Raw genomic sequence first — 24904 nt, 5'->3', positions numbered from 1 at the left:
AGTGCAGTGGCCGCTCCTGGCCACCGCAGCCTTGACCTGCTGGACTCCGGTGATCCTTCCACCTCAGCCTTCCGAGTAACTGGAATTACAGGCATGCGCTACCACGCCCGGCTGAATTTTTTATTTATTGTAGAGATGTGGTCTCGCTGCCAAGGTGGGTCTTGAACCTGCGGGCTCAGGCAATCCAGTCACCTCAGCCTCCCAAAGGCACGGGATTATTACAGGCTGAGCCACCGAGCCCAGCTTGCTTGCTTTTTTTTTTTTTTTTTTTTTTGGTAGAGATGAAATATCTTTTTTGTGAGTTGAAATATCTTTTTTTTTTTAATTTTTTTTCACTCTGTCGCCCAGACTGGAGTGCAGTGGCCGCTCCTGGCCACTGCAACCTCGACCTGCTGGGCTCTGGTGATCCTTTCACCTCAGCCTTCCAAGTAGCTGTAACTACAGGCGCGCGCTACCATGCTCGGCTAATTTTTTGCTTTATTGTAGAGATGAGGTCTCGCCATGTTGCCCAAGTGGGTCTTGAACTCGCGAGCTCAGGCAGTCCACTCACCTCAGCCTCCCAAAGGTGCGGGATTACAGGCTGAGCCACCGAACCCGGCTTTTTTTTTTTTTTTTTTGGTAGAGATGAAATATCGCTAGTCTCAAACTCCTAGACCCATGCAGTCCTCCTGTCTCAGCCTCCCAGGATGCTGAACTAACAAGTGTTAGTCTCTGGGCTTGACCTATTTTTGAGATGTGATCAGTTATTGATGGACATTACCTGCTCCAATAATTCACTTGTGGCTATTTGTAATGGTCATACTCTAATTGTATCTTTTTTTACTGGAATACTTGTATAAAGATAACTTCTCAGGCTGAGCACGGTGGCACATGCTTATAATCCCAGTGCTTTGGGAGGCTGAGGTTTGAGAATCGCCTGAACCCACGAGTTCAAGACCAGCTTGGGCAACTTGGCAATACCTCATCTCTACAATAAAAAAAAAATTAGCTGGGCGTCATGGCACGTGCCTGTAATTCCAGCTACTTAGAAAGTTTAGGCGGAACGATTGCCTGAGCCCAGTAGGTAGAGACTGCAGTAGCTGTGCGCATGCCACTACACTTCAGCCTGGGAGCCAGAGTAAGATTCCAACTCAAAAAATATAAAAAACCATAACGCCTCATCTACTTAGCCAAACTCGGGCACAAGTCATATAGAAAAGGTAGTATAGCTGGGCACTATGGCTCACATCTGTAATCCTAGCACTTTGGGAGACAGAGTCAAGAGGATTTCCTGAGTTCAGGGATTCGACACCAGCCTGGGAAACTTTGCAAAACGTTGTCTGTACAATAAATCAAGAAATTAACCGGGTGTGGTAGCATGCACCTGTAGTTCCAGCTGCTTGGAAGGCTGAGGTGGAAGGATTGCCTGATCCCAGCAGGTCGAGGCTGAGGTGGTTGTTAGCATGCCTCTGCACTACAACCTCGGTGACAGAGTGAGACTCCAACTCAAAAAAAAAAGAGAAAAGGTAGTATAAAAGTTAATTCTTTCATTTTATTTAAGTTTTCAAAATAATAACGTTGTTTATTAGTGTCCTCAAAAGATGAGCAATAAGACTTTGTGTGTTTTTGGTTTGGTTTTCAGTTTCATTACAAACTCAAGGATTTAAACATGTTTGATGTGTTCTGGCAAGGGTAAGTGGCTCATGCCTGTAATCTCAACACTTTGGGAGGCTGAGACAGGAGGATTGCTTTAAGCCAAAAGTTTGACACCAGCCTAGATGACATAGTGAGACACTGTCTCTACCAAAAAAAAAAAAAAAACAGCCTTGTATGGTAGCACTACTTGGGAGGCTGAGGTGGCAGGATTGCTTGAGCCCAAGAGTTAGAAACTGCTGTGAGCTATGATTGTTATCACTGCGCTCAAGTGTGGTGGCAGAGTGAGATTCTGTCTCTAAAAAATAAATAAGCAGGCGGGACATGGTGGCTTGTGATCCCAGCACTTCGGGAGGCTGAGGCAAGAGGATTGTCTAAACCTGGGGGTTCGAGACCAGCCTGGGCAGCTTGGTGAGACCTCGTCTCTACAATAAGTCACAAAAACTAGCCAGGCATGGTGGCATGTGTCTGTAGTCCCAGCTACTTGGAAGGTGGAGGCAGAAGGATAGCCTAGGCCCAGCAGGTCGAGGCTGCGGTGGCCGTGAGAGTGTCATTTCACTCCAGCCTGGGTGATAAGAGTGAGATTCCAACTCAATAAATAAATAAATAAGCAAACATGTTTAATGTGTTTTAGTCCACTGTGGTTATTCTCCTTATTCCTGTTCAAACTGTCCAATCTTTGGCCAGTGGGAGCTTATTCAGATTACTTTTTAAATTCTTCTGGCACACCACAGTAGTCTTTTTTTTTTTTGAGTTGGAGTCTCACTCGGTCGCCCAGACTGGAGTGCAGTGGCCACTCCCGGCCACCGCAGCCTCACCTGCTGGGCCCCGGCAATCCTTCTGCCTCAGCCTTCCAAGTAGCCAGAATTACAGGCATGCACTAGCATGCCTGGCTGATTTTTTGATTTTATTGTAGAGATGAGGTCTCATTGCCCAGGCGGGTCTCGAACCCGTGGGCTCAGGCAATCCACTCACCTCAGCCTCCCAAAGGCGCGAGATTACAGGCTGAGCCACCGAGCCTGGCTACCATAGTAGTCTTTGATAGCCTTTCTTGTTTTCTGGTTCCAAGCTCATTCTGTTCATTTTCTGCCCCAGACCTTGAATCAACCATTTCTCTAAGGAGTCTTAGTTACCTTTAGTGGAAAATGATGTTTAGAGAACACATTTATGTTGGTGGCATAGTTTTTTTTTTTTAATGAGCCATATTGGTGTTTTTTTACATTGTATAATTCACACACACACATACACACACATCCGTACACATGTGCGCTGTCCTTGACCTCCATACTTTACAATTCTGACATACGTACTTCCCAGTAGTGCTTATTACTTCTTTCCATTCTTTTCCTTCCTTTATTAATGTCAGTCTTTAAAAAGATCACTACAGGGGTTTTATTTTAAAATTCATCAGGGTGATGGAGAAAGAGCATAATTTCTGCGGTAGCCTACCCAAATCCTATGATGCTTTAGTTAAATTTTACTGACTCAAGCTGGGTGTGTTTTTGTTCTGGACTATTTGCTTTAACAGTATTAGCATTTAAATTGTCACAACTAGGCTCTAAAGTTAACGCCCCATTAAAATGCATGGGGAAAGTTCATAGCTCTGTTGGTACTATTATTTCAGTCAGTGCTACCTGCCACCTCAATGTGGTAGCAAAGTGCTGGTTACATAATGGAAATGTCTTCCCTATCAAAGGAATAAAAACTAAAGTAAAAGTCTCAATTCTATTGCCCAGGCTGGGGTGCTTTGGCATGATCATGGGTCACCATAGCCTCTACCTCCTGGAGGGCTCAGGCAATCCATCCACCTCAGCCTCCCAAGTAGCTGGGACTACTGACATATGCCACCACACCTTTTGTAGAGACACAATCTCACTATGTGGCCCAGGCTGGTCTCAAACTCCTGAATTCCAGCAATTCTTGGCCTTTCAAAGTGCTAGGATTACAGGCATGAGCCACCACATCTGGCCTCACATTTGAAAATTAAAACTATAGACCGGATTCGGTGGCTCAGCCCATAATCCCAGCACTTTGGGAGGCCTGAGCTGGCGGGTCCGAGACCAGCCCGGGCAACTTGGCAAGAGCTTATCTTGACAATAAATTAAAAATTAGCCGGGTGTGGTAGCACGCGCCTGTAGTTCCAGCTACTTGGAAGTCTGAGACAGAAGGATCACCAGAGCCCAGCACGTTGACACTGGGGTAGCTGTGAGTGTGCCACTGCACTCCAGCCTGGGCCACAGAGTGAGGCTCCAACTCAAAAAAAAAAAAAAAACAACTATAGAAGGGCGGAGGGACGGTGACTCATGCCTATAAATCCCAGCACTTTGGGAGGCGGAGACGAGAGGATTGCCTGAGCTCAGGGTTTCAAGACTGGCCTGAGTAACATAGCGAGACCTCTTCTCTACAGTAACTCAAAAAAATTAGGCAGGTGTGGTGGTGTGCATCTGTGCTTCCAGCTACTTGAAAGGCTGAGACAGAAGGATTGCCTTAGCCCAGCAGGTCGAGGCTGCGGTGATCATGAGCGTGCCACTACACTCCAGCCTGGACAACTGAGAGAGACTCCAGCTCAAAAAAAAAAAAAAAAGCTAGACTTTCCTGAAAGCCTGGTGACTCATTGATTTGAGATTTTGTTTGACTTTTGATGTGAAGGTATTACTTTGGTGATCCATGATAGTCTCTCTGAACATATATATTTTGAGTTGGATTCTCACTCCATTGCTCAGACTGGAGTACAGTGGAACGCTCACGGCTATCTCAGTGTCAACTGCTGGGCTTAGGCGATCCTTATGCCTCAGCCTTCCAAGTTGCTGGAACTACAAGCGTGTGCTACCATGCCCGGCTACGTTTCTGATTTATTGTAGAGATGAGGTCTCATCAAGTTGCCCAAGGCTGTTCTTGAACCCGTGGGTTCAGGCAGTCCCCTCACCTCGGCCTCACAAAATGCTGGGATTACAGACTTGAGCTACTTCGCCTGGCCCAAATATTTTCTTAATGGGATATTTTATGGAGAGAATTGGTGTCGTAGTTCATTTGCAAATCAGGAGAGAAACTAGAAAAACCAGTACATCAAATGATCCCTGAAGTCTGAAAACCTGCCAGTTTTTGTGGGATTTTTTTTCCTGTCTCTTATTTTACTAGTTGTGACAACACCATACTTACAACTTGATTTGGCATATAATGTTAGAAACAATTAAGTTTTACTTTTGCTTTTCCATCTTTGAATAGGGTTTGAGAAAATATTTTGAAGTGAGAATTTGTCTGTTCTCATTGAGGTTAATAAATTCTAAGGAAAAGTACTAAATACTTAAAAAGCTAGATTTGTTTTGCTTTCTTAAGTCAAGCTAAGGAATTTCAAAGTTAAACAGTAAGTTTTGGTTTTCTATTTGTAAATAAGTCTCATTTCAAAGCATAGGTCAGAGATGAGATTCATTGTCCATTTTTTTTCTTTTCCCACTTAAAAAAAAAAATAAAGTGGCCGGGCCTGGTGACTCATGCCTGTAATCCCAACACTTTGAAAGGTGGAGGCAAGAGGATTGCCTGAGCCAAAGGGTTTGAGTCTAGACTTGGTGAGACCTCCTCTCTACAATAAATCAAAAAAATTAGCCGGGCATGGTGGCACACGCCTATAGTTCCAGCTACTTGCAAGGCTGAGGTGGAAGTTGCCTGAGCCCAGCAGGTTGAAGCTATGGTGGCTGTGAGCATTCCACTGACCTCCAGCCTGGATGACAGAGTGACTCCTTCTCAAAAAGGAAAAAAAAAAGGCTGAGCACTGTGGCTCATGCCTATAATCCCAGCACTTTGGGGGAGGCAGAGGTGAGAGGATTGCCTGAGCCCATGTGTTCGAGACCCACCTGGACAACTTGGTGAGACCTCATCTCTACAGTAAATAAAAAAATTAACCAGGTGTGATAGTGCATGCCTGTAGTTCCAGCTACTTGGAAGGCTGGAAGGCAGAAGGATCGCCTAAGCCCTGCAGGTTGAGGCTATGATGGCCGTGAGCGTGCCTCTGCACTCCAGCCTGGGCAAAAGAGTGAGACTCCAACTCAAAAAAAAAAAAAGGTATTTCAGGCATACAAAAGTATATGGAAAAGTTGCAAGAATAGTACAGAGAACTTTAGCCGTATCCAGATTCACTAGGTATTTTAAACCTTTTTATTGAAGCATATAATAAACTGCATATATGTAAAGTGTACAGTTTGATAAGTTTTGACATAGTGTATTTATCAGTAAAACTATCACCACAGCTAAATTCATGATCCCTTCAATAGTTTCCTTGTGTCCCTTTGTGATCTTTTCTACCCACAGCCTTCCATCCCTAGCCAACTGTTCTGCTTTCTGTCACTACCAATTTTCATTTCTAAAATTTTATAGAAATGCAATTATACATTACATATATGTTCTCCCTGTCCCTGGCATCTTTTAATCAGCATAAATTATTTTGAGATTCATTCTTGTTAGATTCACCAATTTTTAGCATCTTACATATTTCCAAATATATAATATATACAAAATGTGTGTGTGTGTATATACCACATATTTTTTTCAGAACTGCTTGAAGGTAGTTGCTTATATCATACCCCTTTTCTTCTTAGTATTTAACATGTAGTCTTTAAGAACAGAGATATATTTTTCTTTAACCACAATACAGTTATCAAATTCAGGAATTTTAACATTGATGTGAACTTTTTTTTTTTTCTTGAGTTAAATGAGTCTCACTCTGCCACCCAAGCTGGACTGCAGTGACCTGCTTATGGCCACGGCAGCCTTGATCTACTGGGCTCAGGCTATCCTTCCACCTTGACCTTCCAGGTAGTTGAAACTACAAGTATACGCCACCACACCCAACTAATTTTTCTTGATTTATTGTAGAGACGACATCTTGCTATGTTGCTCAGGCTGGTCTTGAATTCCTGAGCTCAGGCAATCCTCTCACCTCCCAAAATGCTGGGATTACAGGCTTGAGCCACCACACTGACATCTATTTTTACTTAATACATCACTTTAATCTACATTCCATATTCCAGTTTTATTCATACCCTAACAATGTCCAAGAAACAATATAGGATCCAGTTTGTTCATTCATTCTTTTGTTCTTTTTTTCCCCCATCATCTCATTTTGTCACCCAGGCCAGAGTGCAGTGTTGCAGTCATAGCTCACTGCAGCCTTGACCTCCTCGGCTTAGGTGATCCTTCCACCTTAGCCTCCCAAATAGTTGGGACCACAAGCGTGAGCCACCATGCCAGGCTAATTTTTTTGGTTTTTTGTAGGGGGTGAGGAGATCTCACTGTTCCTCTGGCTGTTCTCAAACTCCCGCCTGGGCCTCCCAAAGTGCTGAGATTGCAGGCATGAGCCACCATTCTTGACCCTTATTTTCTTTTGCTTTTGCTTTTTTTTGAGTTGAAGTCTCACTCTGTCACCCAGACTGGAGTGCAGTTGCACACTCGCAGCCACCATAGCCTCAACCCACTGGACTCAGGTGATCTGTCTGCCTCAGCCTTTTAAGTAGCTGAAACTATAGGCACTTGCCACCACGCATGGCTGATTTTTGGACTTATTGTAGAGACGAGGTCACGCCAATTTGCCCAGACTTGTCTCAAACCCTTGGGTTCAGACAGTCCTCTCATTTCGGCCTCCCAAAGTACTGGTATTATAGGCATGAGCCACTGCACCCGGCCTCCTTATTTTCTTTAATCTCAAATAGTTACTTAGTCTTTCTTTGTCTTTTATGACATTTACATTTTTGAAAAATCCAGACCGGTTATTATATAGATTCAAGTTTTGCATTTTTGGTTGCAGTTTTCTTTTTTTGAGTTGGAGTCTCACTCTGTCGCCCAGACTGGAGTGCAGTGGCCGCTCCCAGCCACCGCAGCCTCGACCCGCTGAGCTCCGGCGATCCTTCCACCTCAGCCTTCCAAGTAGCCAGAACTACAGACGTGCACTACCACGCCTGGCTAGTTTTTGATTTATTGTAGAGATGAGGTCTCGCCAAGTTGCCCAGGCGGGTCTCAAACCCACGGACTCAGGCAGTCCACTCACCTTAGCCTCCCAAAGTGCTGGGATTACAGGCTGAGCCACCGAGCCCGGCTGGCTGCAGTTTTCAATAATCACTGTTATATTCTTATCAGGGTATCATATCTGTACTTAGCATGGACTTTCCCTCTTATTGATTATGTTAATTTTCATTATTTAGTGAAGATATTGTCTTTCTTTCCTCACTAGTTACTAGTCTTTCTTTATAATTAGTAAGTAATTTGTAGAGAGATAATTTGCAATTATGTAAATATGTCCATATAGTTTTGAAAGCTCTTTTTATAATCACAATTGTGTTTAAGCATACTTTATTTGGAAGTCCAAATAAAATGGGTCCTAGCTGATAATAAGTTACTTTCTTTGCAGTACAGTTCCAAGAAAGCTATAGTATAGTGCATATTCTACAGAGAAGTTTAATGACAAAAACTAATACTTTCTTTACAGAAACTGCTGAGCATCCTTGTAAAATTGTCTTTCGTTGTTTCCTTAATTTACAATGGCATGATAGAAAAGAATGACTCAACTCCCTTTCTCTGCTCATAGACTGACCTTTTTTTTGGGGGGGTTGGAATCTCACTCTGTCACCCAGACTGAAGTGCAGTGGCACACTCACAGCCACCACAGTGTCGACCTGCTGGGCTCCAGTAATCCTGCCTCAGCCTTCCAAGTAGCCGGAACTACAGGCGAGTGCTACCACAGCTGGCTAATTTTTGATTTGTTGTAGAGACGAGGTCTCGCCAAGTTGCCCGGGCTGTTCGCTAACCTGTGGGCTCAGGCAGTCCACTCGCCTTGGCCTCCCAAAGTGCTGGGATTACAGGCTGAGCCACTGAGCCCTGTCTAGAATGTCCTTTTTAGGTGCAACATTTGATCTGCTGGCAAATTTAAATTTTTTATACTGTCTTCTGCACTGCCTGAAATATTTTCTTTTAGAAAACTCAGACAATGAAGTTTTGGTCTTGTTTACAACATAGTATATTGGGTGCAGCATGATATGCTGTAAAGTTTGTTGAGACACACTTTAAACAGGCTCCAGGGATTTCTCTCCTGACCTCTCAATTTTATGTTTTCTAGATGCATTCTTGGAGAACTGTTCACAAAGAAGCCTATTTTTCAAGCCAATCTGGAACTGGCTCAGCTCGAACTAATCAGGTACAGCTGTGCATGTGCTCTTAGTGCCCAGGTGTGATAGGTAATCTCATCCTCCCATTTCTACCTGTTTTGAGTTATTCTGAATGATTTTGTGTTCCTTATGTCCAAGAAAGCTTCTTGTCAGTCAGATTTACCATGTTTTGTCATGGACTGTATCTAGAAAGAAGTTGTAATTCACCTAATTTTTAAATAGTTTTAAATAGTTTTTGCATGGTTTTAAATAGTTTTCTAAGCATGCCGTTCTCAGGATGACTTTTTCATTCTTAGATCAGGTTAAGATTAAATTTATTCAGCTAACATTTATTTAGATTGTTATGTGACAGTTTACTTTTTCCATTAATCTTAAGGATTTAGAGGTAACTGATAGGTCCTTTTCTTCAAATAATGCACAGTTTAGTAAGATATGCAGCATTTAACTGGTTATAAAATATATTCTATAAAAGAAGATTTGGAGAAGTCTTAGGGTTGGAATTTGGAGTTGTTTTTTTTCCCCAATAAAATTAAAGGGAAGAATTCAACAGGTTAGTATAGCATGTTTAAAGGTGATATGTAAACTTATTTTTTGTTATTCAGTTATCTATCAAAATTCCTAGTCTTAGGCTCTTTTCTTGCAGTTTTCCCTATGGGGACACTAGAACCAACTGTAAAAACCCTTTGAAGTTAATTACTGAACAGAACAAAATTGGTAATGAAAACCTGTGTGGAGGACTAAAAACATGTTTTACAAATTCAAATAATGTGTATCAGTTTGGACTATTGTGCCAGTATTTTTTCTTCACTCTTGTGTAACCAATTATTTCTATCCTATTCCTTTCTGTCCTTAAAGCTATAAGGTCATATTTTACCTCTCTGTATGCCCTCTAACGCAAAGATTTCCCAGACCTCAGGAGGTAATAATTTCTGCTTCTTGAACTGCCAGAATTCATGTTGCTGCCTCACTCACTTCCTTGCTCTTGCGTGTTGCTTCTTTTTCAGCCGACTCTGTGGTACCCCTTGTCCAGCTGTGTGGCCTGATGTTATCAAGTTGCCCTACTTCAACACCATGAAACCGAAGAAGCAATATAGAAGGCGTTTACGAGAAGAATTCTCTTTGTGAGTTTGGCAAAAATGTACATCTTGTTCCTGTGTCTGGGTGGTGTTAGGACTTGCCTTTTTCCTTGTCTGGCAGTCAATATTGTCCCAGTTCATTGTGGGAATACACCATGGGAAAACATCTTATTTTTCAATGATATATGTGTTTTATTGTAGTCCTTTTGTAATTTTCTCTTTTGAAGAGTTTAGATAATAGAAAAGCATTTTCTTTTGAACAGTATATCAATTTTCTCAGTCTTTTTTGTCTTCCCAAGAAGAAAAGAGAGTGGAACTGTTAACTTCATGTTTTTTACCTGTATTGTAGCATTTCTTAAATCCTGTGTGAAAGCAAATCTGCTTCCTTGCATTAGCCAACTTCAGCTTCCTTTCCTCATTTTTACATGGAACTGAAATTCAAAGACGTTTTGACACTAGGTTACAGGTTTGAGAACAGTAGGGTCATTGTGAACTTGTTCTTTCTTTGTTCTTTTTCACAGCATTCCTTCAACAGCACTTGATTTATTGGACCACATGCTAACACTAGATCCCAGCAAACGTTGCACAGCTGAACAGACCCTACAGAGTGACTTCCTTAAAGATGTTGAACTCAGCAAAATGGCTCCTCCAGAGTAAGTGCTGGTGGCTGTGTCATGACCCTAAACCTTCTAGGCTTTAGGAGATGAGAAACTAAACATAATAAGTTTTTTAAAAAGAATCACAAATGGCCAGTAAGTCCCAAATTGAGAGTTCTCCTTGAGTATTATGATTGAGGAAATTTGTTATTGGGTTTTCGTTTTGGGTTTTGTCTTTGTTTTTGTTTTTGTGGTTTATTTTCTTTATACAAGGAAGAGATTTAGCTATGATTTTCTAATTTGACTCAAGCTGCCCTCTTTTGTCCTTGGATCCCATTCCAAAATATTGCCCTGTATAGCCTCTTTGGAAATACTCCTAGTCAGGCACAGTGGCTCATGCCTGTAATCCCAGCACTTTGGGAAGTGGAGGTGAGAGGATTGCCTGCGCGCAGAGGTTCAAGACCAGCCTGGACAACTTGGTGAGACCTCATCTCTACAATAAATCAAAAAGTTAGCCAGGTGTGGTGAGGCGTACCTGTGGTTCCAGTTACTTGGAAGGCTGAGGCGGAAGGATTGCCTGAGCCGAGCAGGTTGAGGCTATGGTAGCTGTGATCATGGCACTGCACTCCAGGCTGGGTGACATAGTGAGACTCCAACTTAAAATATATATATATATATATATATTCCTTCTAGTTTTTATTCTTAACCATTCCATCTGCTTAAATCACCCATGTCTGTGGCAACCATGTATATCCGACACTTGTTAAGATGGTCCCAATCTTAAATGGATTGCTTCACTGTCAGTCAGGTCATTGCCTTTTGATGTAAAAAATACTATCTTTGAACGTGTCATTCTTTCAATAGAATCTTATGAATTTCCTGTATTATGTTGGTGCTCCAGAAATTCTGCTCTCATAGCCCACATTATTGTGACACATAAAAAGTCTTTTTATCTTTGAATTTATCACTGACAGTATTATAGCTTTCAAAATATCAGATTTTGGGGGCATTTTCTTACTTTAAGAAAGACTTGTCAGCCGGGCTCGGTGGCTCAGCCTGTAATCCCTCGCTTGGGGAGGCTGAGGTGAGTGGATTGCCTGAGCCCGTGGGTTCGCGACCCACCTGGGCAACTTGGCGAGACGTCATTTCTACAATAAATTAAAAATTAGCTGGGCATGGTAGTGCGCACCTGTAGTTCCAGCTACTTGGAAGGCTGAGGCGGAAGGATCGCCTGAGCCCAGTAGGTAGAGGCTGCGGTGGCTGGGAGCGGCCACTGCACTCCAGTCTGGGCGACAGAGTGAGACTCCAACTCAAAAAAAAAGAAAGAAAGAAAGACTTGTCTTAAGGAAGTAGATAAGTTGTTAGGGCCAGACCTGTTGGCTCACGCCTATAATCCCAGCACTTTGGGAGGCAGAGGTGATAAGATTGCCTGAGACCAGCTTGGGAAACTTGGTGAGACCCCATCTCTACAGTAAATAAAAAAATTAACCAGGTATGGTAGTATACGCCTGTGGTACCAGCTACTACGAAGGCTGGGGTGGAAGGATTGCTTGAGCTCAGCAGGTTGAGGGTGCGGTGTCTAAGGATTGTCATTGCTCTCCAGCCTGGGCAACAGAATGAGAATCCAACTCAAAGAAAAGAAATAGATAAGATGTCAGCTCATGAGTAGATAGTAACTACAAATCTGCTTGCTCCAGAGAAATGTCCAAATTCATTTATTGCACTAGTTATTTTGATACACTTGGTTTGAAATACGTAAGCTTTTTAGTGCAATTTTGAAACTCTTGTTATAGACAGATTTTGTAGTAAGATCTGACTTACTTGGACTATTCTGTGGGGAAGTCTGGAAATAAATACTAGGTTATACATAGTATTGAACTCCATAGATGAAAAGGCTGATATCCAGTTGTGGAAATTCAGTGGGCAGAAAGAAGTAAAAACTAGGCTTTAGCTCTCACAGACCAAATAACACACAAGTTGATTTTGCACGAAAGAGAATTAAGCATGATATATACTTTTATGGTTCCAAGATTTAAGTCACCACATTTTCTAGACCTTTTGAAGATATTAACTAGCCAGTCTGTCCTCCTGTTTATTCCCAACTGAAACTTGGACAATAAAGTTCTCCATTATTCTTGTTATGCCAAGGAAAGACAGTATTTATATGGGAGTTTATATAGGATCTGTCCCTAGTATTAGCAAGGTCTTTATTTCTCACTGAATAAATCTTTTGGACTTTTATTCCCTCAGACTACCATCTGCCATGATTCCTTTTACACTGCTGCTACCTACTTACTTATTTCTCTGGTTATTTTTGGGTTTTTTTGTTTTTTGAGTTGGAGTCTCACTCTGTCGCCCAAACTGGAGTGCAGTGGCCACTCCCGGCCACCGCAGCCTTGACCTGCTGGGCTCAGGTGATCCTTCCATCTCAGCCTTCCAAGTAGCTGGAATAACAGGCATGCGCTACCACGCCCGGCTGATTTTTTGATTTATTGTAGAGTTGAGGTCTCGCTGCCCAAGCGGGTCTCGAACCCGCGGGCTCAGGCAATCCACTCACCTCAGCCTCCCAAAGGCGTGGGATTACGGGCTGAGCCACCAAGCCCGACTTTTCTGGTTATTTTTATGTCTTCTGTATTCTTTCCATTTCCCACATTCTTTGCCTTCCCATTTTAATCCTTTGCCCCTTCATCCACTCACTATCATATTTCCATACACATTTCCCCTTGCTTTGTTTTTTTCCAGCCTTCCCCACTGGCAGGATTGCCATGAGTTGTGGAGTAAGAAACGACGACGTCATCGACAAAGTGGTGTTGTAGTGGAAGAGCCACCTCCATCCAAAGCCTCTCGAAAAGAAACTACCTCAGGGACAAGTGCTGAGCCTGTGAAGAACAGCAGCCCAGCACCACCTCCTCCTGCTCCCGGAAAGGTGGAGCCTGCAGCTGGGGATGCAGTAGGTCAGTGTTGGAATGGTACCTTTCCTTTTATGAAGCATATTTTGGCAGGTTTTGAAGGTCACGTACAAGGAGTCTGTGTGTCTGTGTCTGTTTCATAGTTTTTGTCCAGTGAACCATTAGGAAAGAGGTTAATGTCCTCATTATGGGGAGAAGATAAACCAAGTTTTGTACATATAGTCCAGAAATTCTACAATAGATAATTTTCCATTTCTGAATTATGCAACACTGTATCTCAATTAGATATGTGGCATAAATCAATGAATTAGATATGTCAAGTTTAATTTAAGGTTAATTCACCCATGACTTTCTAACACATAATTTGGATCCCTGTTTATGTTACGTTTGATAGGACCTTCTTAGAATCTAATCATGTTAAATCACAATTTCTAAATATTGTTAGTTTTGCAGACTTTTATTTTGATCTAAATATATCTAAAAATGTGTCATAATGAACTATTACAACAAAGTAGCTCCCTGTGGTTCTACCAATTTATCTGAACCACAGGTACTCTTTTTCTGGTTCACTTTCCCTTCCCTGTTTACAGTGGTTCTCCCATCCAAGTACTAACCAGGCCCGACCCTGCTTTTAGCTTTTGCGATCAGACAAGATCGGTTGCGTTCAGGGTGGTATGGCTGTAGATGGTGGTTTTCAGTACTGACTACAAATTAGAAACAGCCAGGAAGCTTTAAAAACAAATACTCCCATACCAGATCTCTAGGAGAGGCTCCTAAGGGATCTGAATTTTGAAATCTTTCATAGTAATTTTGTTACAAAGTAAAGGTTGAAAATCACTGATCTTGAAGAATACAGATAAGATGAAATCACTTTTATGCACAATGCAGAGTTTGTCCCTATATTTTTTTGAGTAAAAGCATAAAGAATAATGAATTGTGTCATGACAGAGGCATGAAAAATGAGACATTAAAAATGAAACTTCATTCTTTGGATATCATAAGTTCTAGCCAGTTGAAGATGACAAGGGCTCTCTTGTCTTGTCCTCTTATGTTTGCTTCACTGTTTCTCCATAGGCCTTGGTGACATCACACAGCAGCTGAATCAAAGTGAATTGGCAGTGTTATTGAACCTGCTGCAGAGCCAGACCGACCTGAGCATCCCTCAAATGGCACAGCTGCTTAACATCCACTCCAACCCAGAGATGCAGCAGCAGCTGGAAGCCCTGAACCAATCCATCACTGCCCTGACGGAAGCTACTTCGCAGCAGCATGACTCAGAGCCCATGGCCCCAGAGGAGTCTTTGAAGGAAGCACCCCCTGCCCCAGCGGTCCCACCTTCAGCAGAACAGACAACCCCTGAAACTTCAAGCACACCAGCTGACATGCAGAATATGTTGGCAGTTCTCTTGAGTCAACTGATGAAAACCCAAGAGCCAGCCAGCAGCCTGGAGGAAAACAACAGTGACAAGAACAGTGGACCACAGGGGCCCCGAAGAACTCCCACAATGCCACAGGAGGAGGCAGCAGGTAAACAGATTGGTCATGAATCTCATTGAGCTCAGGTGCTGATGATCTTAAAAATCTCTTTAACATTTTCTTTTTTATATCAGTGTTTTCGGTTTCATAGTCTACAGGAGAACATAGCACCACAGTTCTTGTCCAGCTTCTTTTATTTAAGTCTCAAAGCTTCTCAAATCACCTATCATATACTGATTGTTTTTCCTCTTCCTAGGAGGTAGGTAAGTAAAGTCCCTGTGTTCTGACCTAGGAAACCACAACCATAGCAAGTGATGTATCTTGAACCACTGTGTATGTGGTGGCCAGCTACTCCCAGCACTTGAAAATCTTATTTCCAAACAAACCATTATCAGATTATACTTCTTTATCTCTATGGAGTGGATACTGAATACCAGAGTCTTACTTGGAAGATAGAATCAAGAAAATCCTAATTTTGTTCATTTCTTTGAAGACTAATTTGGGAATATATATAAGCAGATAATTAACACCATGCATTTCTTTTCTCAAACATAACTGCATATTTAAAAAATTTCTTTAAATCTGTTTCTGAAAGAAACAGTTGAATAGACCCCAGATCAGGAAGTGAGTATTTTATAAAGAAATTATGTTATACCTTGATCTCACATGCAATTTATTAGAGGAAAAAGAAGTTTAAATTTTCTAATTAATTCTGACTCACAGTCTATTTGCAAAATCTTTACTTATCTAAAAGTGTTTTTTAACTCCTTGGAAATTTTCACTGTCCATGAAGACTCTGAATTGGGGTATAAGAAGAGGCACGAGGGCTGAAGAGGTATACTAATCTTCAACTTCAGGGTCCTGTATTCACATTTCATATGGGATGGTGAGGAAAGTGTATGCTTTCTTTTATGTATAGGGTCAGATACATAAGCTATACATAAGAGACTCTTAAAAGTGGATGATAACATAAAATTAATCCCTTTACAGATAGGAAAACTGCAATCCAGGGAGTTTACATTTATAGTCTGCCTGTTATCCCACTGCTGATTATTGGCAAAGAAAAGAATTAGAACTCGTGTACTCATTTTTTTAATTCGCTTTGTTACTCATGATGATCCCAATTTGGTGGGGGGAACTCCAGGGCATAACAGAGAAACCTAAGCTAGAATTAAAGCAGATCTTATCTCATCTCCCAGATTCTGAGCCCCTTCCCCTCCAAAAAAAAAAATTTAGCTTTAATCACATCTGAAAGAAGTGGTTTAAATTGCATAGCATAATTATTGAAAGAAGTTCACCCAGTAATTGAGCCTACAAACCAAATCGTGAAATTAAACTAAGGTTAAGGGCTGACCTATGGCCAGAAGTTGTTGAATTTACTTTTCAGAGGAGAGTGAAGATGCTACTAGTAATTATTACAGTCACCCTTGGATTATCTCGCTGATGCTTCTACAGTGTCTCTCCTGCTACGGCTGTTTCACTATTCATTAGCACTTCCACCAGAGGGCAGACTATATAAGCCAGAGAGGATGACGACCAATCAGTTCAGCTACTTTTTTGCTATTCTTTACATATTGGGAAAAGTGATTGTTGAAATCTAATGAGTAAAATAGTTATTTTTACATTTCAACAGTACTTCCCTCCATTAGTATAAACTGTTAAAGATTGACATTAACACTTTACATCTTTTTGATGGTGTGATTTATCATTCATATTTTATTTTTAATTCCTTTCAATTTTATTATTCTTACTTTAATAGTTCTTTACGGCCAGGCTCGGTGGCTCAGCCTATAATCCCAGCACTTTGGGAGGCCGAGGCAAGTAGATTGCCTGGGCCCGCGGGTTTGAGACCAGCCCGGGCAACTTGGCGAGACCTTGTCTCTACAGTATATCCAAAAAATTAGCCAGGCGTGGTAACGCGTGCCTGTAGTTCTGGCTACTTGGAAGGCTGAGGTGGAAGGATTGCCGGCGCCCAGCAGGTCGACACTGAGGTGGCTTAGAATGTGCCACTGCTTTCCAGCCTGGGCGACAGAGTGAGAGTCCAACTCAAAAAAAATAAAAAAAGTTATTTATAATCCATCTGCTTTGCTACTTTGGAATCAAATTTCAATTTTATACATGTGAAATAATTTGAGCCCAAGAATTAGTTTTTTGAAACAAAATTAGGATATTTACATAGCAGGCAAAGTCTAAATATGAAAAATGGTGTAGCTGAAAGAATGTAAGTTTAGATTTGCCCACTTTTGCAGTTATATATTTTTAAAGTTGTTTGTCCTCAGTATTAAAAAACCTAGGGCTCCATTTCATGTATAGTCCAGAAATACTTCTAAAAATAACTGGTACTGGGATGTTCTTCTATGTTGAAATCAAAAGGCTCTGAAATCCATTGACACTTGTTGTACAGTTGGCCCTCCTTTTTTTCAGCATGTCTGCTCTCCAGGTTGTGAATTTTCTGTGACTACTTTTTTGTCCTTAAGTTCATTTTTTTCTGCCACTCAGTCAACAAGCCAGTCATTCAACAAGTCACTTGGGTGGATACTATATGTAGGGTGACCAACTCATCCCTAAACTGTCCCGATTTTAAAGTTGAAAGTCAGGAATCTGGGAACCACCTCAGTCCCGGGCAAACTGGAACTGTTGGTCACCCTACTTGAATGTTACATCCAGCATCTGACCTTGTCTTTCTACTACTTGATGTTAACAATTTTTACTGTTTTCAGTGTTTTCATCAGCATGCTAAAGGAATGCAAACTTATTTACTGATTGTCTTTGCAAAATATAATTAGGTAAATATGCTACAAAAATATCTAGTTATAAGTAAAAACTGTTTTTGGCTTGTCTGAATAATGACTTTACATCACAGCTTAATAATGGAAGAAGAACTATACGTATATTTAAAAATACGTTTCCATAGAGAAAAGAAAAATCAGTCATTTGGAAGATATCTCAGAACATTAAAGTTTTTCTTCAGCAGGCCGACTATCAATTCTTTAAATGCACTGTTCTGACCATACTTCTGTCTCAGTGGTTTTGTGTGTCCTTAAATTCATACTGTTTTACTTCTCTCTTCTCCTGCCTTGACAGGAGTTCATTATCAGACGCTGTTTATCATGCTTAAACAAATTTAGCCAGCAGTGGACAAAAGAAAGTCTGGGGAAGTAGTTCAAGAAAGACAAAAGGTCTTTGTAGACACAGAAAGTAGTGTTAGTTCAATATATTTCTAAATACTGAACTCGTATCACCATCTCCAAGATAAACATGTTTATCAACAACCTATTCTGCATGACACTGTTATAGTGATTTCTTTTTTCATAGCATGAATAAAATGCAGGAGGAAGGAAAACAAAATTATGATAGAGAATTAATTTAGTTTTTATAGTTATTATAACACTGGGAGCAGAATGACAGTATGGTGGCTGATATCTCTTTTTTCAGAATATGATTAGGGGAGAGGTAACTAAAGTTTGGAGAAGCAAGTATATTTTTATATATGATGGTAATGAAAAGTTATTACTTTATTTCATCTCTCCTGTATGTTCTTTAAGTTCTATTTCAGGTTAACCTTATATCATCAAATGTTCTGTAAAATGCGTTAGCCAAGTCCATGCCAGGTCTCTATTGTACAGCAAGATTGTGTCCTAAAAATGTGACCACAGCATGTATATTGTTCCCTCTCATCTTCCTTTCTTTTGCTTTGTTTTCATTAATGTTTTGATCTAACAGCAAAAAGGGAAAGGGAGGATGCCAACAGCCTACATATCAGAACAGTTCTTTAAGGAAGGAAATAGAGGAAATCTCAAACAGAAATCAGGACAATTATTTGAAACAAACCATCTTTTTATACCAGCTGTTAGATCCAGAATGCAACTGTTCTACATCTAATCACCTGATTTTTTTTTATATAAATTACAATTTATTGATCCCAAGATTTTATTTTTTATATATCTGGTTACTTGTATTGGTATTTATGTTGGGCAGTGTGTGTGTGCGTATGTTTGTGTTTATAATCACATGTGCTTTTTAAGATGGTGTTTAAAAGAAGTAACCCTTCCACAGCATGTCCTCCTCACATTCTTCCACCAGAGAAGAGGCCCCCTGAGCCCCCCGGACCTCCACCGCCGCCACCTCCACCCCCTCTGGTTGAAGGCGATCTTTCCAGCGCCCCCCAGGAGTTGAGCCCAGCTGTGACAGCCGCCTTGCTGCAACTTTTATCCCAGCCTGAAGCAGAGCCTCCTGGCCACCTGCCACATGAGCACCAGGCCTTGAGACCAATGGAGTACTCCACCCGGCCCCATCCAAACAGGACTTACGGAAGCACGGATGGGCCTGAAACAGGGTTCAGTGCCACTGACACTGATGAACGCAGCTCTGGTCCAGCCTTGACAGAATCCTTGGTGCAGACCCTGGTGAAGAACAGGACCTTCTCAGGCTCTGTGAGCCACCTTGGGGAGTCCAGCAGTTACCAGGGCACAGGGTCAGTGCAGTTTCCAGGGGACCAGGACCTTCGTTTTGCCAGGGTCCCTTTAGCATTACACTCGGTGGTCGGGCAACCATTCCTGAAGGCTGAGGGAAGCAACAACTCTGTGGTACATGCAGAGACCAAATTGCAAAACTATGGGGAGCTGGGGCCAGAAACCACTGGGGCCAGCGGCTCAGGAGCAGGCCTTCATTGGGGGGCCCCAGCTCAGTCTTCAGCTTATGGAAAACTCTATCGGGGACCTACAAGAGTCCCACCAAGAGGGGGAAGAGGGAGAGGAGTTCCTTACTAACCCAGAGACTTCAGTGTCCTGAAAGATTCCTTCCCAATACATCCTTCCATCCAGTCCACTGAACCTTTAATGAAATCATTTGCCAGAGCGAGGTAATCATCTGCATTTGGCTACTGCAAAGCTGTCCGTTGTATTCCTTGCTCATTTGCTACTAGCAGGCGACTTACAAAATAATGATGTTGGCACCAGTTTCCCCCTGAATGGGCTATAGCGAGAACATTTACTTCAGCTCTTCCTAGTAGATACAAGTAGAGAATATGGAGAGGGTCATTAAATTGAAAAGTAAATGTTTTATTGGTTAATTGCCTGCACTTCTTAAACAGGAGAGAGAGAACAGTTTCAGTTTGAGATGGCTCAGGAGAAGCTCTTTGGTTTTTTTAAAAAAATTTAAGTTTTTTGGGGTGGGGGTTGTGTGTGGTTTCTTTCTTTTAAATTTTAATTTAGGGTTTTTTTTTTAAAGAGAATAGTGTTCACACAATTTGAGCTGCTCTTAGGCTTTTGCTAAGGAAAAGAGAGTGGTCTGACTGATTTAAATAAATGTTTCCTTCCTCTCCACTATCTCACATTTTGCTTTGAAGTGAACACTTTTTTTCCCCCATTGAGCATCTTGAACATACCTTTTTCCAAATAAATTACTCATCCTTAAAATTTGCTCCACTTTGACAATAGATATGCCCCTCTCCCTGCATATAAAGCAGGTTGTAGGTGGCATTCTTGGGCAAGTAGGTAGATTGTTACCCAGTCTTTGTCCTTTTTTGCCCCCCTCCTCTCCACTATCTTGCTCTGTCTCCCCCCCTTCTCTCCCCTTTCTCCCTCCCCCTGCCCCCGAGGCATTTGTTTGGAAAAAATTAATTGAGATGCCCAAGAACCTGGGATAATTCTTTACTTTTTTTTTTTTTAAATAAAGGAAAGGAAATTCAAACTCCTACATTGTTCTCTGTAACTCTTCAATTCTAAAATATTTTGTTTTTTCAAAAATCGTGTTCTGATGGGGAAGTTGATTTGTAAATGCGGACAGCCTAGGACATTGCTGCTGAGCTATGATTAGAAATGATACTTCCATACCTAGAAGGCTAATAAGAGCATTTAGCATATTGTTTACACATATATTTTTATGTAAAAAAAAAAACAAAAAAACCTTTCCAAGAGAGCATTGTGATAATGTCAAAGAGAAAAAAAATACATCCTGAAAATACATGGAAATGTAACCTAGTTTAGGGTGGGTATTTTTCTGAAGATATATCAATACCTGATACATTTTTTAAAAAATAATTTTCAAATGGCATACCATGAGAAAGAACAGTATTGACATATACACATCTCAGCATGTATATCCAGCCAATTCTTTTAGGAATTTTCCTCCAGAGAGATTTGGTTTTGGTTGAAAAAAGGGGTCAAAAATTGTGCTTCCTGGCAAGAACTTTGCCTTACCATAAACAGGAAATAGAAAAGAGAAAAACTGTCAGGGTGGGATAACATGAGAAACTTCTTATTCTGGCTTCCATTGCTACGTGAGTACCAGCGTATATAGAGTGTTTTGAAAACAGATACATGTCATATACTTATCTTCACAGACTTAGACCTCTAAGAAACTTAGGTTAGTACCCTTGTACAATGAAAGGGTAAACATGCTTCGGCATCTCGGAGAATAGTTTTCAAAACTCAAGTTTCATGTTTTAATGCCAAGTTCTTAACATTAAAAAATAAAATCTACTTGTAAGAGAAAGGTGCATTAATAAAAAAAACTTTTAAGAAATGAAAGAAGAACCCTCTTCAGATACCTGAAGACTGTTTTCCGCTGTTACTGAAATAGGTAGATATCGGTGTGTGTATTTCTTTATTATTCTCTGGTTTTTGGTCTGGCCTTGCCCTCGGCCAACTACTGATTAGAAAGAACCTTCTAGCTATTTTGGCATTGATGGCTTTTTATACCAGTGTGTCCAATTAGATTTTCTAGGCTCACTGACATGCTATTGGAAAGTTGCATGAAAATTCATCTGAACCTTTTGTCTGTTGACTTCTTAGTCCTCAGACATGGGCCTTTGTATTTTAGAATATTTGAATTTGAGGTATTGGGCCCCACTCTGTTTTTGATTAAAGAACTTGAGCCCATGATACTTTTGGAAGTATCTTTCCAGTGAAAAAAAACATTGGTTTTCCATCAAAAATGAATAAAAATTTCTATATATTTTCATTGTATTTTGGTTATCAGCAGTCATCAATAATGTTTCTCCTTCCTGTCTCCCACTCCTTTATTTTTAATTATGCCAAATATCCTGAATAATATACTTAAGCCTCCATTCCCTCATCCCTACTAGGGAAGGAGGTGAGTGTATGTGTGAGTGTGTGTGCGTATATATATGCTCCCATTTCACTCCCTACCCCCATTTTGGGAGTCTAACCTTTAAAATGAAAAAGAAAAAAAATTTGGTAATTTTGACTATTTTTAAAAGCAGAGGAAAAATACTCATTTAAATATCCTGGAATCTCTGGAGGAGGAAAAGGTATTTGCTAATTTTTCAGCTATGATATCTATAAATGTATTGGAAGTAAAGATTTGGCAGAGTTTCAGCTTACCTATTTGAAAATTACAAACCCAGTTAACACCATTCAAGAGTGGTTTTGGCTTTGTTTTGTTTTAATTGTACCATGAGAGATATTAAGTCTATTAAATACATTATTTTGAACAGATAAGAAATCTGATTCTGTTCATGAATGGGAGGCAAACATTTGTGATCGTTTTTGTGGTTTTGAAAACAAATATGTTTGACCCAGTTTTCTTAGTTTTTTCTTCAAGTGTCCATAGGAACAATAAGGATTTGAAAATGACATCAGGTTTATATGTTTGAAGCAGGGCAGTTAGCACAAGTGTGTAAGTAGGACTTCTGTTAGTTTATGCCATAGACATCACCCAACCACTTGTATGTGTGTGTGTATATATAATATGCATATATAGTTACAGTGCTAAAATGGTTACCAGCAGGTTTTGAGAGAGAATGCTGTATCAGAAAAGTGTCAGTTGCCACCTCATTCTCCCTGACTTAGGTTCCTGACACTGTATTCTTTTCTCTCTCTTGTTTTTGCCCCCCATTGGGTGTACCTTGTCAATGTACAGATATTTTGTAATATATTCAATTTTTTTTCTTTCAGTTTATAAAAATGGAAAGTGGAGATTGGAAAATTAAATATTTCCTGTTACTATATCACTTTTGCTCCATTGCATTTACTTCTTAATCTGTATCCTATGAGCATATCTGATCAGGTATAAAGGACATTTTCCCTCCACTTTATCTTACAGGTTCTCTGTCTCAGAATCACTGTAGACTCATAAACTACCCCCTCCACCCCCCCCAAAGTATCAGGGTTTGAAGAGGTGCTTGAAAACACTAGACCAGGAACTAGAGAATTAAAAATGAGTTGGGGTTATAAAATGTGATTTTTTTTTTAAAGTAGAAAACACACAAATAATGGTGGTACCAGGCCATCAAAAGAGTTGAGCTTTATGTACCCTGACCCCTCCTGACAGGAGAGGTAAGTCGGTTTGAGCTCAACTGTCATCAAGAGAAGTTAGTAAGAGGCTGTTTAGACCCAAGATAGTCTCTTAAACCAGACTCCTCACCACCCTACCCCACCCCAGTTTCCATGTTGTTGCAGAGCAGGGTCAGCATGAGGATTCGCATGACTAGCTCTGTTGAGGTTTCCTGGTGCATTGCCAGTCCAGGAAGTGAATCAAAGTTGTTTAAAGTTAAAATCCCTATTTCTAAAATCTTTACCATCTTCACCTGAGGGGAGAATTACTTTCACTTTCCCATCCCTGGCTTAGAACACTGAGGATACATTTTTGCGTGTAGAATGTACTGCAATCCTGCTAGTTACAACAAGTAGAGAAGGCAGACATCCACCAGGAAAAAAAAGGAATAGGGGATATAGATATCTGGAAGTTATAAATGGGGTAAGCAAATCATAAGGTTAAGGGGTACACCAAAGCAAGGGAAATTAGGAGGAAGTTGAATTCAAAACTGGTAATGACTAGGGTTAGTAGCCTGTTTTTGAATCCTCAAAAGTTTAAGTGTTCTCTTGCCTGTGAGCTGTTACATCTTAGAGAAGGGAGACCTCAAGATTGTTCCAATTTCTGGAATTATGTTCCTGGTTAGACTCCAGAGAAAAGGAATTAATTGTAGGTCTTTATATATTTTATATATTGTAAGTTCATGATCAGGGGTGTGAATTTCAACCTACTAGAGAATATTGTTTTCATAGCAGTGGCTGTCTTTTCAAGTCCAGGCCATTAAGGCTGAGGACCTTACTAACCTGAATTTCCATCACACACCCAACGCCATTTCTGACTAGAAATCATACTGTTCAGTACCTAAATTTCTTAGGTACTATCTTTTCCTAGACAAAAGTCCTTAATTGTATGGTTAAGGTTAATGCCTCAAGTTAACAGTTAATGCTCTGTGCTGCATTAGGATTTCTATTGTTATTAAAGATTGTCTCAGCTTGACTTTTTAAACTATTAAATGACTTCTCTTTTCACAACTTATTCAGAAGGGATAAGTGGAATGGAAATGGGGAGTTCCTCAAGTGAGGAAATACTCAACTATTTCGAGAGAAAGGTAGAGCTGCTTAGCCTTCTGGTTGGCCTGAGAGGCAAGGTGAGCATTCCTGGACACTTTGGTTAACTGTACTGTCCAGGTGTAGCAGTTCTTATCGGTGGGAACACCTCTAATGTTCCTGTAGCCCTGGGAGTACTCAAGAGAAGGGGGAGATTGCAAGCCAGGTTTGACACCCTTTGGGGGAGTACAGAACTTGAAGGAATGACTTGTGGTACTCTACTCCTCACTGTATGCAGCTGCCTCTCCATCTCCTATCCACTCATTCACTCCTTTTTCTATTTTTCTCTTTCTCTCCACTCATCATTCAACTGGAATGGTTTAGGCCTGCCATAGGTGTTGATTGCTTAAACCTGTTGTATATTTAGAGTTCTTGCTATTTCATAGTTTTGAAGGGTAATGAATGAGAGGCAATTCAGAAAACAAATGTCTATCGGGATTCTTATCTTATGGGGTGGGAAGTGAAGAGAAAACAAAATAACAGTACTTTCCTGTTGCTAAGAGCTATGAAAGGAGCTTTCAGTCCATGTTATGTGGGGTACAAGAGGTTCTCTTTTACCAGCCAAAAGAGGCAGGGAGACACGTCTTTCAGTCTTCCTGCTTCCTCTCTTTCAACCTTCACCTCTTTTTCCTCTTCCCATATTCTGAGATTGTCGCTTTTGCTGATGACATTTCTAAGCTC

The 24904-nt window shown here is 40.8% G+C and overlaps 1 protein-coding gene across 2 annotated transcripts in view; it reads left to right on the top strand.

Moving 5' to 3' along the window:
- The window catches only part of CDK12 (cyclin dependent kinase 12), a 67622-nt gene extending 48013 nt beyond the window's left edge, over positions 1–19609 (top strand). Inside the window, exons 10-15 of one of the 2 annotated variants that reach the window (XM_021713676.1) lie at positions 8735–8812; positions 9788–9904; positions 10381–10512; positions 13198–13409; positions 14439–14891; positions 18924–19609. In XM_021713676.1, the coding sequence (XP_021569351.1) occupies positions 8735–8812; positions 9788–9904; positions 10381–10512; positions 13198–13409; positions 14439–14891; positions 18924–19609 (1678 nt within the window). Of the gene's footprint in view, positions 1–8734; positions 8813–9787; positions 9905–10380; positions 10513–13197; positions 13410–14438; positions 14892–18896 lie in introns of both variants that reach the window. The other variant, XM_021713675.1, reaches the window with a different exon arrangement.
- The last annotated feature ends 5295 nt before the right edge of the window (positions 19610–24904 follow it).

This window comes from Carlito syrichta, unplaced genomic scaffold (assembly GCF_000164805.1).
Source record: "Carlito syrichta isolate Samal-C Ts95f unplaced genomic scaffold, Tarsius_syrichta-2.0.1 Scaffold304662, whole genome shotgun sequence".
Lineage (NCBI taxonomy): Eukaryota > Metazoa > Chordata > Mammalia > Primates > Tarsiidae > Carlito > Carlito syrichta.
Note: the sequence above shows the minus strand (reverse complement) of the source record. Positions and strands in the feature narration are given on the sequence as shown.